The sequence below is a fragment of the Micromys minutus genome, assembly GCF_963924665.1.
Source record: "Micromys minutus genome assembly, chromosome: 21".
Taxonomy (NCBI): Eukaryota; Metazoa; Chordata; class Mammalia; order Rodentia; family Muridae; genus Micromys; species Micromys minutus.
Window position 1 is genome coordinate 37,683,013 of NC_137956.1, and position 17,394 is coordinate 37,700,406.

General features: G+C 39.3%; 1 protein-coding gene across 2 annotated transcripts in view; it reads left to right on the plus strand.

The window, feature by feature from the left end:
- DCAF1 (DDB1 and CUL4 associated factor 1) overlaps nucleotides 1-17,394 on the plus strand; it is a 57,406-nt gene that overhangs the window by 22,511 nt on the left and 17,501 nt on the right. For both annotated transcript variants that reach the window (XM_080934138.1, XM_080934139.1), the window contains exons 11-17: nucleotides 960-1,169; nucleotides 4,108-4,277; nucleotides 9,300-9,424; nucleotides 12,733-13,996; nucleotides 14,634-14,832; nucleotides 15,635-15,717; nucleotides 16,289-16,373. In XM_080934138.1, the coding sequence (XP_080790264.1) occupies nucleotides 960-1,169; nucleotides 4,108-4,277; nucleotides 9,300-9,424; nucleotides 12,733-13,996; nucleotides 14,634-14,832; nucleotides 15,635-15,717; nucleotides 16,289-16,373 (2,136 nt within the window). The remainder of the gene's footprint in view (nucleotides 1-959; nucleotides 1,170-4,107; nucleotides 4,278-9,299; nucleotides 9,425-12,732; nucleotides 13,997-14,633; nucleotides 14,833-15,634; nucleotides 15,718-16,288; nucleotides 16,374-17,394) is intronic.

The following is a 17,394-nucleotide window of genomic DNA, read 5'->3' on the forward strand; positions in this document are numbered from 1 at the left end:
ATCTTTCCTGCCTCCAGTTCCCAGTGCAGGGATCACAGGTACATATTACTGCACCCAGCTGGGAGAACATTTCTGATTGGTGTTTTTGGGTGGTCCTTGTATAAATTAAATTTTTTCCTTTTTTGAGTTTTTATTACTTTCTTTTTCTGGTTTTTTGACGCTTGCGATTGAACCCAGGACCTCTTTGCACATTTGCTATACCACTGAACTGCTGTACTTAGCCCTGTTCTCTTTCCTGTGTCTTTGGTGGTTGGAGAATTTACCATGCCTTTGTAGGGCACATAGTAATTTTGTAGGAGGGTTGTTGTGATAACCTTACTTTCTCTCCTACTCTTTTGAAATTGTGTCAAATTTTCTTGTTCTTGTTTATCTAGTGCGGGAGCTGGAATCGAATTTTGGGCCACCACACAATGTATCTGGTTAATTTTGATCTTTTTAAATATTTATTTATTTATTTATTCATTCATTCATTCATTCATTATATCTAAGTACACTGTAACTGTCTTTAGACACATCAGAAGAGGGCATCAGATCTTATTACAGATGGTTGTGAGCCACCATGTGGTTGCTGGGATTTGAACTCAGGACCTCTGGAAGAGCAGTCAGTGCTCTTAACCGCTGAGTCATCTCTCTCCCTCATTTTGAATTTTTTAAGAGTTTCTCTGCAGCTCAAATTAGCCTTGGATTTCTTATGTAGATTGGCTGTCCTGGAAATTAGTGCTTTCCTGCTCAGCTTCTCAAGTGCTGGACTACAAGGTTACTTAACACCTCATTCTCTGTATATATGTTAATATAATTAGAAGCTGTTTGTTTCATAGGACTGTTAGCATGTTGTATCTGGATATACTTTGGTATTTGTCAGTACTGTTGAACAGAAACATTTACCAAAATCTTATCTTTTTACTTTTCTGTGTTCTTTCCCCCTCCTTTGCAATCTTATACTTGTTTACTAATAATAGATCAGTACTTTGGAGATATTAAATTTGGAAGACCAGGGTGCACTTTTGAGTGATGACGAAATATTTGCTAGTCGCCAAACAGGAAAACATACCTGCATGGCTCTGCGAAAGTATTTTGAGGCTCACCTGGCCATTAAATTGGAACAAGTCAAGCAGTCACTTCAGAGGACTGAGGGTGGTATTCTTGTTCACCCCCAGCCTCCCTACAAGGTAAGCGGATAATAATTTATTCCTGTGTTTAATTTTATTTTTGAGTATGATGACATCATTTCTGTGATGAAACACTATGACCAAAGTAGCTTGGGAGAAAAGGGTTTATTTGGCTTATGCTTTCATATGACTGTTCATCATCATAGGAAGTCAAGAATCTGGAGGTACAAGTTGATGCAGAGGTCATGGAGGGATGTTGCTTATTTAAGTCTGGAGATTGGTCCATGGGCTGAGATTCTCTTTTGCTGCAATCTGATGTAGTCTTTCATTTGTTTTAGAATTTTTCCACTTGAATAGATCAAACGTGTGGTATGTCCCTATTTCATGTCTGGAAACACCATGACTGACTTAGATACCACTAATACTAAAGGTTTATATGAGTCGTGCCACCATAAAAATCACTTTGCCTTTGCTGTATGTTATAGGTCAAGCTATTATGGACTTTGTCTATGCTGCCCATTACAATAATTATAATCATCTTGCCTTTGGCAATTTGTTACTGCCACTTGGTTCTGCTATTTTGAGGTCCAGTTAATTTAATATATCCAACTTAGCAGCAGTATCTCCTACCCTAAGGCCTTTCCTAAGTAAAGGGGTGACAACAGGAGCTGTTCAGATGGGCTGGTGTCCCTCTCACCATATTGTGTCTTATAGGATTAGTGATGGGCCTGTCTTCTGGACCTTTTCATTGTGTGAAGGATTAGGTTTTAGATAAACCTTGAGAATCTGAGGGTTCAAAGTTCCCAGTCTCAGTAGGGTTCTCCCACACTTCTTCATCGAAAGTTATACAGTTCCATTCTTTACCAATAAATGCTCTTACTTTGACACTCTCAGAGACTGAGACTTAATTTTTTTTTTTTGTAGTAGTAGTTCAGCCAGTCTAATAATGAAGGCTTTTATTTGGTTTTACATAACTTGAGCTCTTTGGCTGCTGGAGAGAAGATTCTCTTTCAAGGCACTTTTAGAACCTTTTAGATTGTTCATTTTCATCTGGAGCTGATCAGATTTTGACACTTAATTGTTGTTCTTCATTATATTCTGAGATGCTGGAAGTTGGTTAATTTTAACACTGAGCTCTCCTATCCTTTGTTAATTTATTCGGAGCAACAAAGCATCATCATCATTTTTCAGGAAGTGCCAGAAGTTTTTATTCCCCCAGGGTAGCTCTTTGTAGCCCTTGCTGTCCTGGAACTCAAAAAGATTTACCTCCTCTGCTTCTGGAGTGCTGAGTTTAAATGCACCACCTTGTTTCAAGTTTTCCATACAGAGTCACCAAATCTATTGCCTCTCACAATTGGTGCATCAGGATAATCAAATGCTTTTTTTTTTTGCCTCCTTAAGTTTGTAAAATACATCACATCATGGTCTTTGAATACTCTCCAAGCTTCCAGGAGAGTCTTTAGTAACTTGAGGGGGCTTCAGTAACTGTAGATGTTAACAAATTGGAAAGCCTGTTCCAGATACTTAAAAAGTTTATTCTTATACTTCTGTTGCTATAGAACCACTTGATACCAAAATCTGTGGTCTGTGTTCTCTAAAACTTATAGAATGAGAACACACACCTTTGCTCTCTCCCTATGGGAATTTACTAGAATGGCTTATAGGCTGTGGTTCAGTTAGTTCAACAGTGGTTGTCTACCAACAAAGGTCCCAAGATTCCAGTAGCTGTTCAATTCATGAGGCTGGATGCTTCAGCTGGTCTTCAGTATATGACAGAAGTAGGTTGTAATGCCAGTGAAGGAATGGAGCAAGCAGATCAAGCAAAAGCTTTCTTTTTCCATGTCCTTTATGTAGAGGACAGGAGAATATAAGAAGATAAAGGATATATAGGATAGGAGGCCCAGGAGGTGTAGCTCAGATGAAATGTGGATTTTGCCACTTCAGTAGATCTGGATTAATGATATATCTTCCCATTCTAAAAGATCCAGATTAAAAGTGGATCATACTACTTCAAATGATTTAATTAAAAAAAAAAAAATCTCATAAGCGAGCCTAGCTGATTTGGCCTTAGTTCTAGAAATAGTCAAGTTGACAGCCGAGAATAGGCACCATGCAGTGTCTTTATTATGTAGATTAGACTGGCATGGAAGTCATTGAGAACTATCTGCTTCTGCCTCCCAAGTTCTGGGATTAAAGGCATGTACTACATGACTAGCTAACCTTTACTGCTCTCAGTTGTACAGGGCAGGTAAAGATGCAGAAATGTGTGTGTGTGTGTGTGTGTGTGTGTGTGTGTGAGAGAGAGAGAGAGAGAGAGAGAGAGAGAGAGAGAGAGAGAGAGAGAGAGAGAGAGAGAGAGAGAGATAGATCAAAATAATGCTCTCACATTTGCCTGGTAAGTGCTGTAAAACTTTATATCCTGATACTCCAGATGCAGTCTTAAAAATTAGCATTACTTGCAGCCGTTGTAGGGGACACACACACACACACACACACACACACACATTTCTGCTTCTTTACTTGCCCTGTACAATTGAGAGCAGTACAGCTGAAAGTGGAGAGAATAGATGAATTTCAAGGACCTTTTTTGTTTTCACTTGTGAGTCATTACTTCTCCGGCACACTAGAACTAAAGGATGGATTGAGGTGTGAGTAAAACTGCTTGTTTTTGTGAAAATAGCAAAGTGCTGTGCAAAATTTCTTTTTGGAAAGAATAAATCACAAGCTGAAAAGATACCTGCTTATGTGGTGCTACTTTCTCTTAACCTTCATAAATTTGTCCAAATTAACCTTTCATATTTTTTTATTATTTTTTTTTTATTATGTGTGTTTTACAAATAAGGACTAAGTGTTATGTAGTACTGCTTTACATAGAATTGTAAAAATTGTAAGAATTTACAAGAATTGTAGAAATTGAAAGCTATTATTAAAACCATTGGCAAGCATTGAGTACGTAGATGATGCAATTACGTATCATAATTACCCATACTTCTTATAGGCATGCTCATATACTCATGAGCAGATTGTGGAGATGATGGAGTTTTTGATAGAATATGGCCCAGCTCAGCTCTATTGGGAACCTGCTGAAGTCTTCCTCAAGCTTTCCTGTGTGCAGCTCTTACTGCAGCTTATTTCCATCGCCTGCAATTGGAAGACCTATTATGCAAGGTAGGACCAAAGGTTTCACATGAAGTTCATAAGATATAATACATAACACATAATGCATGCTTAACAAGCTGTTGTCAGATTGAAGTTTTATATTTGACTCTGAGAAGGAAGTAGCTTAAGTATGAAAGTGATTTTTATTTTCTTATTATTTAACTTGTTTCTTTGAATGTTGTGTGTGTAGTTGTATAAGCTTATGTGCCTCACATGTAGGTTCTTGAGGAGCTGAAGAGATAGATTAGCAATTACCCTAGAGGGCTTGAGAGATGGACTGCTCTTCCAGAGGTCCTGAGTTCAATTCCCAGCAACTACTTGGTGGCTTACAACCATCTGCAATAGGATCTGATGCCCTCTTCTGGTGTGTCTGAAGACAGTGACAGTGTACTCATATATAATAAATAAATAAATGAATATTTTTAAAAAAACCCCTAGAATTTAGTCAGATCATTGTGAGATGCTGTGTGGGTACTAGGACTTGAACCCATGTCCTCTGGAAGAACAGTCCCTATCTATCAATCTAAACTTCTTATTTAACTGTTACATATTTGGAATATCTCACTATATAGTTAGTCCTGAGTCCTCATTGAGCCCCCAAGGGTTATAAATAAGGCTGTGTGCTATGATGCACAGTTATAGTGTGATTTAAAAAAAAAAAAAAAAAAAACTTCTTTTTGTGTGTGTGTGTGTGAAGTCAGAAGACAGCTCACAGGTGTTACTTATCTCCTATCACAGTGATATTTCAGGAATTAGGTTGGTGGCAAGTAACTATACCTGCTAGTCTATCTCCCTCACCTCAAAATTGTGACTTTTGTTTTAAATATTTCTATCCCTCCTTCCTTCCTTCTTTCCCTCCCTCCCTCCCTCCCTTCCTCCCTCCCTCCCTATTTACCTTACCTTATTAGTCTACTTATCTATTTATTTGAGTACATATTTGGCAAGGTAAATATTTGGAATCAGGGAGGCTTGTTCTCTCCCTCCCTCCTCCCTTTATCCTTTCCTTAGTATACCTAACCCATCCACTCCCATCCCTCCTTTTAATGTTTAGACCCAGGCTCTTTTTGAACTTGAAATCCTCCTGCTTCAGCCTTGCTCCCAATGCTTAGAATCGTAGGCATGTGTCTGTCCTAATAACTGACTCATAAACTTTTTTTTTTGAGACAGGGTCTTGCTATCCTGAATTTTAGGAAGGCCTTAAACTCAGATTTGCCTGCTTCTGCCTTTCAAGTAGTGAAGGAAATGAAAAGGGAACATGAAATATTATCTCTGGGTGTGGTACACTTTTAATCTCAGTCCTTGGTCTGCAGTTAGTGTTTTAGAAATGTTTAATCCTGGGCTGGAGAGATGGCTCAGAAATTAAGAACACTCACTATTTTTCCAAAGGTCCTGAGTTTAATTCCAGCAACCACATGGTGGCTCACAACCATCTGTAATGAGATCTGGTGCCCTCTTCTGTTGTGTCTGAAGACAGTGACAGTGTACTGTACTGTACATAAACCTTAAAACAAAAGAAAGATATGTTTCTGCTCCACCTTTAACCATTTAGTTTCAGGAATAAAGACACACACACAGCCTTTATAATTTACAATAAGCCTTAATCAGCGCAAGGGTTGAGCAGGTATTTATCCTCTATGCTATAACATCTATTTTCCAGCCAATAAATCGATTATATAACTTGTCATGTTTTGTTTGGGCTGCTGTTAACTCCATTTAGCCAACCCAAATGGCCATTATTTTATAACTCACCTAACCTATGGTAGCTTTCGCTTCCCTCTTTCACCTTCTCCTCTGTTGCTTGCAACCCCAACCACGATCTTTGGAGGTGGGTGTAAGAAAGTACAGATTCAACAACATAGACTCTGGGAATCAGGCAAGTGGCAAAAGCAGACTGGTTTAATGTAGGAACTGGGTAAACCTTTATACCTGCCCCCAGCATTTCATTAGCTTAATTAGCCAGATATGCCACTGTCTCTTTCTTATTGGCTCTCTCCTGATCCAGCCGCAGTGGTCTCTAGCCACACCCACAGATTCTAGGTAGGCTTACAGTTCCTGTAAGCAATACTTCTTCCTCTTCATTCTTCTCTTTCTCCTTCTTTTCTCCTTTTTCCTGCTTTCTCCTCTCCTGTCTCTGTCTTCTATGTCTCTCTGTCTCTGTCTCTCCCTCCTCACTCCCCCACCCCATCTCAGGAACCCTGAACCCCACCTGTGTCTCTTCTGCCCAGCTGTCATCATCTTTATTTACCAATCAGAAAGGTTACATAGTGTCACTTGAATCTACTTGTGGACTCTGGTCTCTAGGGCAATCTGGTCTTGGGGGGGCCACACTTTGAATTACAATACATAATAACTAATTAAACCTTAACTAGAGAGTTTCAGGACATTCAAGGCTACATAAACTGTTGTTACGGTCCAAGAATCCAAGAATCCAAGAATTGCTGAAAAAATGGTACCCCAGACTCAAATAGTATGCAAAAGCTGAACATTTATTCAGCTGTATTTCCTGCATGCAGGGGTCTTCCCACTTGGGAATGGAGACACCTACTGGGCTCACAGGCCCAGTTTTCTTGTAAGGGGGAATTCCAGGGAGGGGTATTTGCCCTTTTACCTTGATTGGTTAGCTCTATTTTTAGGGGTCTAATTCTACAATTGGTAAACTCTGGAGACCTTTCTGAGGGATTGATTGCTTATTCATTCTAGCCACCTATTCTTACTTAAGGCTAGATGACAAGTTCTCTGATTGGCTGTTGGTGGATGTGCTTTGATGACCACAGGTTCCTGGATCCAGGTTCTCATTTCTGGGAAACAGAAATTTAGGCCTAATCTCCCAGACTGCCAGTTTGCTTCCTGTCATGAAGTCAACCTGGCTCTTGCTAGCTCAGTCCTCTTACTCTTGTCACCACCCAGAGGGTGGGTGGGCTGTTCGCTAAATTCAGAGATACTATAAATCGAATAGGTTTCTTTTGGAATAGCCATTCTCAAACTTTCTGGCCTTAGAACTCGTTGCCATATTAGAAACCATGCTGTACTAAGGCAAGTAGTGATGGCACATGCTTTTAATCCCAGCACTTAGTAGTAGGTAGAGGCAAGCAGATCTCTAGAGTTAGAGGCCAACCTTGTCTACAAAGCAAGTTCTAAGACATACATGGTTACGAAGAGAAACAAACCCATTTCAAAACAAATCCCAAATTATACAGTACTCTAAAAATACTGCTTTGTGTTATAATTATTAATGTTTTCTATACTAGAAATTAAAATGTATAACTATATTGGAGTCCAATAGGACTTTGCACATGCTACCACTGCGGTACATATCTAGCTTTTGTTTTTTTTTCCCCTTTATTTTAATTGATGTGTATGGATAGTTAGTTTGCATCTATGTTTGTGTACATTTGTGCAGTGCACATAGAGGCCAGAAAAAGATATTGGATTCTCTAGGAGTTATAGGATGCTGTATGTATGCTTGGAATCAAACCTTGGTCCTCTGACAGAGCAGCCAATGTTCTTAACCACCGAGTCATTTCTCCAGCCCTCACCTGTAATTTTTTTGAAACAGGGTCCTATTATACATAATCAAAGTTGTCTTGGAGCTATCTATTAAGCCCAGGTTAACCTTGGCTTAGAAACTTTCTGCTTTACCTCTGAGTAATGAAATTATAGGCATGTAATGCTATTTCCAGTTATGTTAGTCTTTTTACAATTTGCTTTTTCATATTAATATTTAAAATGCTGTATTTCTGTACTATAGTTTCTTCATGATTGGTGTTTGAGGCTGTGGTGTGTAGAATGCAGGTTATAGCATATCTTCATTTTCACCTTTACTAGATGTTATAAAGGTACAAATGTGATTGTAATAGTTTCCCATCTTATAAATGTTTAGTACTTGGTTTTAGATTTTTATCCTATATTTTCTCTTTCATTTAATTGTATTTTGAACCCTTTCCTGTGAAATATATTTTAAAATACCTTTTTTTGGAATATTTCAGATTTTAAGTTTTTAGATTAGTGATTCTCAACTGATAGATTCTAAGTACTCTAAAATCAGAAAGGAATGAAATTTGAAGTGATTTTTTTTTGGTCCAGAGCATTTTGGATAATGAATTTTAGGAGATACATAAACACTCTTTCTCCCTCTTTATTGTTTTCTTTTTTGAGACAGGGTCTCTTTACATAGCTCTGGCTGTTCTGGAACTCACTAGATAGACCAGGGTGACCTCAAACTAACAGAGATCCACCTTTCTCTGCCTCCTAAATGCTGGAATTAAAGGTGTGGCTCACTGTGCCTGACTCTAAATAAGTTTAAAAACAAGAAAAAGTGGGGGCTTGCTCTGTGGTTAAGAGCACTAACTGATCCTGAATTCAATTCCCAGTAACCACCTTGTGGCTCACAGCCATCTGTAATGGGATTGATGCCCTCTTCTGGTACTCATATACATAAAATAAATAAGTATTTTTAAAAATTATTAAAAAGAAAAAGAAAACTTCCTGTTTTGGGCAGGTAAGATAGTTCAGCGGGAAAAGAAATTGCCTACAAGCCTGGTGACCTGTTTTGGTCTCTGTTGGTCTCTGGAACTAATATGGTGGAAGGAGAAAACCAAATGCTGAAAGTTGTCTTCTGACTGCACACACTGTGGCATGTACACTAGTAAGTTAATGTAATCACCATCATTTCATAGCTCAGGATTTTATTAGTATTATTATTTTTTTTTTTTTGTAATTTTTTTTTTGTTTCCTGAGACAGGGTTTCTCTGTGTCACCCTGGCTGTCTGTAACTCACTCTGTAGACCAGGCTGGTGACATTCACAGAGATCCTCTGTCTCTTAAGTGCTGGGATCAAAGGTGTGTACCACTGTTGCCTGGCTTCCAGATAATTTTCTAGAGTATCCAGTATGTTCTCATAGTTTTACATATTTAAAAAATAGAACTGTTCAAATGGTGGTTTCAATCTGTTGTGTTTGTTTTTTAAATTTATTTATTTATTTTTATTATTGTACTCTAGTTCCCTGTTGACCCATTCTTTTTCCTGTTTAGGAATGACACTGTGCGTTTTGCTTTGGATGTTCTGGCTATTCTCACTGTGGTGCCAAAAATCCAGCTCCAGTTGGCAGAGTCAGTGGATGTACTGGACGAGGCTGGCTCTACCATCTCCACTGTAGGTAGGTTTCATCTTGTAACTGTGCCAGTTTTTGTGACTACACAGGTATATGCATGTGTGTGAAGGCCAGAGCACAACATGAGGTGTCATTCCTCAGGCATCATCCATTTTTCTTTATGATATCTGGGTCTCACCAAGTTTGCTAGACTAGTTGCTCATTGATCCCTGGGCATGGGCTTTTCCCCCAGTACTAGGATACAAGCATACATCACCATGTATGGACCGACAGATGGGTGGACAGATGGTCTGTCTGACTTACTTTCTTTTTCCCTTTCTCTCCCCCTCTCCCCCCTTCCTTTCTCTCCCTTTCTTTCTGTCTTCCTGGTTTTAGGGAGCAAACATCAGCCCTGTGATGGTCAGGCAGATGATTTATAGACTAAGCTGTCTGTCAAGGATACCTTGCCATTGTCTGTTGTTGTGTGGTAGATTTACCTTTGCTCTTATGGTCATGTTTTTAGCTTAATTTCAGGATTTAGAAGAGGACAGTGGTTCTCAACCTTTCTTTGAGGTTGAAAGCTCTTTCCTGGGTTGCATTGCAGATATCATGCTTATCAGATATTTACATTAAGATTCATAACAACAGCAAAGTTATAGTTATGAAGTAGCAATGAAAATTATTTTATGATTGGGGGTCACCACAACTATATTAAAGAATTTTAGCATTGGGAACATTGAGAACCAGCCACTGGAATAGAAGGTTCTAGAGGAGTTTACCTAGTCTGCTGTAATTGACACGGTACAGTTAATACAAAAAGAGTCATAGTAATAAACTTTGGCTTTTAAGTGGTTCCGATATTTCGGTACTAGTGTTTGTGCACTTCCCAGAACTTACGTTTATGACAATTACTAAGTTGGGACAAACAGTGAAAGAGAAGAGCTTGGTACCTCACTGAGGACTATCTCAGAAAACACAGCAGAGGAGAAAGCATGTGTGAGAAGGCTGCTGAGGTGAAGTGATTGTCTGTAGTCCTCAGGCCAGTGCCTGGGAATGAAAGTGCATACATAAAGCTCAAGCATCTTTTTAAAACTTTTTAATAGATAGTGGGCAAGGTTCCTATAGCCCTGATAGTCGCTTAGCTGAGGTCATGTGGCTTTTTCATAAAGGTTTTAATATTCCAACTGCTTTTGTCCCTTTTACCTACGAAATATGTACACAAACTTAGGTGACTTTCACACTTCCCATAACCCCTCTGTATACTAAAATATATGGGAGATATTATACCATTAAGGTACAGAAAATGTAGCACAATAATACTTGTACTTACTTTTGGTTGTTTGGTTTGTTTTTGGATGGTGTGTGTGAGACACAGTTTCATGTATCCCAGGCTGGTCCTGACTCAGTACATAGCTGAGGATGGCCTGCCTCCACCTACTGAGTGCTGGACTCATTGGTGTGTACCACCATGCCTGGCTAGCCTTGCATTTATTTTCTTCCTTCTTTTCCTTTCTTCCTTAAATAGAGTAATTATAGAATTTCAAACTATGAAGTTGTGTCAATACGGGGGGCAGCCATAATTTTTTTGTTTTGTTTTTTGTTTTATTTTTTTTTTTTTTTTTCTTTTTGTTTTTTGAGACAGAGATTCTCTGTGTAGCCCTACTGCCCTGGAACTTGTTCTGTAGACCAGGTTGGCCTTGAATTTACAGAGATTCACCTGCCCTTGCCTCTGAAAGGCATATACCACTCCCACCTGGCAGTCATTAGCTTTTGCTTAAAAAATGTAGTGTGGGTGCACGTGTGTGTGTGTGTGTGTGTGTGTGTGTGTGTGTGTAATCGAATAATGGTACCTTGCTCACATATACCTTCTACTTCCTCCTTCCTACCCTCTTGCCACTCTTCTGTTGATGTGTCCCATGAACATGTATTTAAATTCAGATTCTGTACATAGGACAGAATACTTTACTTTTTGTTTGTTTGTTTTTATTCCTCTCATCATTCTCATCTTTTTCCCTTTCTAAGATTTTCCTTTGCCAGGCCAGTGCAGAAGCCAGTGGGTCTCTGAGTTTGAGGCTAACCAGGTCTATAGAGTGTGTATAGGACAGCCAGAGCTGTGAAGAGAGAGACTGTCTCAAAAAAAACAAAAAGCCAACCAATAAAATCAACCACAAAGGTCACTATTTTTCTCCTACTTAGGCACCATTCTAGTTCCATGCTTTTTTTGGTGGTGGGTTGTTTTCGATACAGGTTCTTTACACTAGTCCAGGCTGGCCTGGAATTTACTGTGTAGCCCAGGCTTGTCTTGAAATAACTAGTATCTTCCTGCCTTGGCTTTCTTAATACTGCAATCCTAGATGTATGGGTTTTTCTTCTGCTCCATTTTACTCTAGATTTTGTATATGGATTATGTTATCTTGAGATCCATCTCTTTTTTTTTTTTCTATTTACATTTTTATTTGTTTTGTGTGTGTTCTTGCATACCATGGTGTATGTGTGGAGGATAAGAGGGTAACTTACTAAAGAAAGTTCTCTCAACAAATGTCATTTCTCAGGATAAAACTTGTATCTTTAGGCTTGATGCCAAGAGATTTTACATAAAACATTTTGCCAGCCCTGTCTATTTTTTTGTAAAGCAACATAATTTTGGTCTTTTTTTATTGCTGAGTAAGATTCCATTGTGCACAATGCCTTACTTTCTTTTTCTTTGTCCATTTGTCTGTTGACGGATGCTTATACTGATCTCATAACTTGGATATATATTTTTAAAATTTATTTATTTATTTAATGCATGAGTACACTGTCTTCAGAGACACCAGAAGAGGGTATCAGATTCCATTACAGATGGTTGTGAGTCACCATGTGGTTGCTGAGATTTGTACTCAGGATCTCTGGAAAGAAGAGCAGTCAGTGTTCTTAACCATTGAGCCATCTCTCCAGCTCCTTTTCTTTCTTTAATTCTTTCTTTCTTTCTTTCTTTCTTTCTTTCTTTCTTTCTTTCTTTCTTTCTTTCTTCCTTCCTTCCTTCCTTCCTTTCATTTTAAATCTTATTTCTCAGTCAGATGTAGGGCACACTCCTTTTTTAAAAGTTTTAAAATTATTTATTATATATAAGTACACTGTCGCTGTCTTCAGACACACCAGAAGAGGGTATCAGATCTTATTACAGATGGTTATGAGCTACTATGTGGTTGCTGGGATTTGAACTCAGGATCTCTGGAAGAACAGTCAGAACTGAGCCATCTCTCCAGCCCAACTTGGCTATCGTTAATAGTGCACAGTAAAGATGAATGTATTAAGTGTTCCTGTAATATGCTGACATGGGTCTTCTAGCTGTTAGTTTTATGAGAAATAATATAATTTTTTTTATGTTGTAGGTATCAGCATTATTTTGGGAGTGGCTGAGGGTGAGTTCTTTATCCATGATGCTGAAATTCAGAAGTCAGCACTTCAAATTATCATAAATTGTGTATGTGGTCCAGATAACCGAATATCCAGTATTGGCAAATTTATTTCTGGAACTCCTCGGAGAAAGCTGTCTCAGACTCCCAAGAGCAGTGAGCATACTCTGGCCAAGATGTGGAATGTGGTCCAGTCCAACAATGGCATCAAGGTGCTTCTGTCCCTATTGTCCATCAAGATGCCCATTACAGATGCAGACCAGATCCGGGCACTGGCCTGCAAAGCCCTTGTGGGCCTGTCTCGAAGTAGCACTGTTCGACAGATCATCAGTAAACTTCCCCTTTTTAGTAGCTGCCAGATTCAACAGCTGATGAAGGAGCCTGTGCTGCAGGATAAGCGTAGTGACCATGTCAAGTTCTGCAAATACGCCGCTGAGCTTATTGAGCGTGTATCAGGAAAGCCTCTTCTCATTGGCACTGATGTGTCTCTTGCGAGACTGCAGAAAGCAGATGTTGTTGCTCAGTCTAGGATCTCCTTCCCTGAGAAAGAGCTGCTCCTGTTGATACGGAACCATCTCATTTCTAAAGGGCTTGGAGAGACAGCAACTGTGCTGACTAGAGAGGCTGACCTGCCCATGACTGCTGCCTCACATTCTTCTGCTTTTACCCCAGTAACTGCTGCTGCTTCTCCTGTCTCTCTTCCCCGGACCCCTCGGATTGCCAATGGCATTGCAAGTCGACTGGGCAGCCATGCTGCTGTGGGTGCTTCTGCCCCTTCTGCTCCCCCTGCCCATCCTCCACCACGCCCCCCTCAGGGCTCATTGGCTTTGCCTGGACCATCGTATGCTGGCAACTCCCCTTTGATTGGTAGGATCAGTTTTGTCAGAGAGAGGCCATCACCTTGCAATGGCAGGAAAATTCGAGTGTTGCGTCAGAAGTCGGACCATGGTGCATACAGCCAGAGCCCTGCCATAAAAAAACAGTTGGATAGACATCTTCCTTCCCCACCTACGCTGGACAGTATCATCACAGAGTATCTTAGAGAGCAACATGCTCGATGCAAGAACCCCGTTGCCACCTGTCCTCCCTTTTCTCTCTTCACTCCTCATCAGTGTCCTGAGCCAAAACAGAGGCGGCAAGCGCCAATAAACTTTACCTCAAGGCTAAACCGAAGGGCATCATTCCCAAAATATGGAGGGGTGGATGGCGGATGCTTTGATAGGCACCTTATCTTTAGCAGGTAAGGAGAGGTTCCCTGAATTCCTTGGGATGATTTTTTTATTTAAACCAGTGTTTGGTCAGTATCATCACTGAGTGATTACAGTCAGTCATTTGCTGGCCTGAATATTGATTAACTGAGTGTCTGCTGTGTGCTATGTGAATTAATCAGTCAGTTATGTTTTTTTTTTTTTTTTTTAAGCAGTGTTTAGATATGTTTGCTGTCGTCACAACCAGTAGGTTGTTTTAGAACTTAACTCATTGTTTCCAGCCATTTTTCAAACTTGCCTTTTGTGCCAGTCATGTTATATTCTGTCTGATTCTTTATAAATCATAGATACAGATCAAGGGTCTGCACATTTTCTACAAGTCTTTTTTTTTATTGAAAATTTAAATTATTGAATGCTACTGTAATGCTTTAGAATCCACCTTTTATTTGAAAGGCTTCACATTTTGAAATATAATACTCTCTTTTTTTTTTTTAACACCATCTAGAAAAATTTGTGTTTTTCAGAGTTCCCAGACATTCTTTATTCTGATTTATCTCTCTCTCTCTCTCTCTCTCTCTCTCTCTCTCTCTCTCTCTCTCTCTCTCTCTCTCTGTCTCTCTCTCTCTCTCTCTCTCTCTCTCTCTCTCTCTCTCTCTCTCTCTCGTTTAGATTTCGTCCTATTTCAGTATTCCGGGAAGCTAATGAGGATGAGAGTGGCTTCACCTGCTGTGCATTCTCAGCCCGGGAGCGCTTCCTGATGCTTGGTACCTGTACAGGGCAGCTGAAGCTCTACAATGTATTTAGTGGACAGGAAGAGGCCAGCTATAACTGTCACAACTCAGCCATCACACATCTTGAACCGTCGAGGGTGAGGATTCCTTCCCTGGGTGCTCTCATTGTGAGATTGATGGAGAAACTAGAGTTAAGAGTTTGACCATTTATTGGACTTCATTGTTAACTAGAGTTGATGTTGACTCAGACGACAAAAGGAAAATGAGATACTTGGCCATCTTTTTTTCCCTTTTTATTTTTTAAAGATTTATTTTTATTTATTACAAATACACATATTTATGTGTATGAGTACACTGTAGTTGTTTTCAGACACACCAGAAGAGGGCATCAGATCTTATTACAGATGGTCACGAGCTACCATGTGGTTGCTGGGATTTAACTCAGGACTTCTGGAAGAGCAGTCCAGTGCTCTTAACCACTGAACCACTTGGCCATCTTTTGATAGGGGAGTTAGTTACGTGTGGTGGTACATGGGAAACGGGAAGGACGATTGTGAATTCAAAGCCATTTTGGGTTACAGAGTAAGTTCTAAGCCAGCCCAAGTACATAGAACCTATTTCAACAAAAAAACACACAAAAAAGTCCAGGCTCACAAGGTTGGTTAGTGGGGAAAGGTGCTTACTGTGCACATACTGCCTGTCTCAGTTCATTCCTTTGAAACCCATATAAAGGTAGAAGGAGAAACTAACTTTGCAAAGTTGTCTTCTGACTTCTACATGCATACTACAAATCCCCATACCTGCATATCATACACACATGCACAATAAGGAAATTATAAAAAAGTACCATATTATGGCCCCTAATGATGATATTTTTCTAGTCCCCTATAGGCACATGTAATTAAAACCCTAGTGATTTTTAACTCCTCTGTCTTATAGGATGGGTCGTTACTTTTGACATCGGCCACTTGGAGCCAGCCTTTGTCTGCACTTTGGGGGATGAAATCAGTATTTGATATGAAGTATGTATTTATTTTAGCATTGTATTTTGTATTTTCTGTTTTATTGACCCACTTTATTTCTTTTCATCCTATTTTAGATTATAAGCTGCTTTGAGGAAAGAGGATTATTGTCAACTGTTAATTTTCTTTCTCACTTGAGATCCACATTTAATAAGAATTTATCTTAGTTTACAAATAATCTTACATATGATGTCTTTATATTTCTATTATACAGAGAACTGTTCACTAACCCCAAGTGGACATTTATTTATTATGTTCACATGACAGTTGTATTAATTTCTGGAATATTTCAAAAGCACCTGTTCTATACTAGCTATTTCTCTAATCAATAAACTCCCATTATTTGAGATCTGCTCTGGTGGACTGATAGAGGGACTTTTCTTTTTTCTTCTTTTCCCCCCTGGGGGGGGCACTTTTCTTTTTAATCTATATATACAAATAGTTTCTTCTTCAGAAACCAAGGATCTTCAGGTAAGTGTGCTTTGCAAGAGATTGAAAATTACCTGAATTTTCAGGTGGTTGAAGAGTATGTCCTGACAATCTGTTACCTCAATAATTTTGTTGTCTGTAGGCATTCCTTCACAGAAGATCACTATGTTGAGTTCAGTAAGCACTCTCAGGATCGGGTCATAGGCACAAAAGGAGACATTGCCCATGTAAGTATTTAAGAATCGATTTCTATCAAGCTGATTTTACTCATTTGCTCACATTGAAATCTTCTAGAGGTAATGTGGGAATTTGTGTCCTATTGGCAGCTAGAAAACACACAGTAATGTGGGTGTGGTGGTCCATGTCTGTAATCCCAGTCATTTCAGAGGCTAAGTCAGGGAAATTGTAGTCTCAGAGTTGGCCTGAGCAATTAGTGAGCCTATTCAATATTCATTTTAAAAGGCTGGGAATGTAGCTCACTGAAAACTCTTGTTTAACATGATCTAGACTCAATCTATAGTATCTTAGATGACAACTACAACAAAAATTAGAGACCCAGAGCACCAAAACCCAAACCCAAAACCCCCCACACCTGTAATCTGTGTCCAGAGTAAATAAAGTGGTTAGACATTACACAAAGAGCCAGGCATGATGTAAATGTGACTACTTACTTTGGGGCTAAGAGGATCAAGAAAGTTCAAGAACCAGTACTGATCACTAGTGAGACTTTGTCACAAATAAGAAACTATGTGGGGAAATGTGAAGATGTCCAGTATGACCCTGGTTTTTGGAAAGGACTATTAGTACAGCAGTCAGTCTGTCCATCTCTTCCTTTTTTTTTTTTTTTTTTTGTTTTTGTTTTTTGAGATAGGGTTTTCTATGTAGATTGGCCTAATGTAGGATCCTTTTGCCTCAGCCCACCAAATTCTAGATTATTGGTGCGGGCCAGCCAAACCCAGCTGAGAACAGAGATTAATGATTTCTTACCATGTTTTAGATGAAATTAACCTCTTCCTTTTGGGGGCCTTAATTGGTGGGTGAGACATATTAAATAGTAAATGTTGCAGAGTAAGACAGAGGAGTGTTTAACCCCAAAGGAGGTGTGACTATCATGCAAGCAGCTAGAGAAGTGAGCTAAGAGCTTGGGGAGGATATAAGCAATATTTTCCCCTTTGGAAACATAGCAGCATATAGAAAACCGAAAAAGAAATACACACCCCCATTACCTAGATTTGTAATTTTAATATT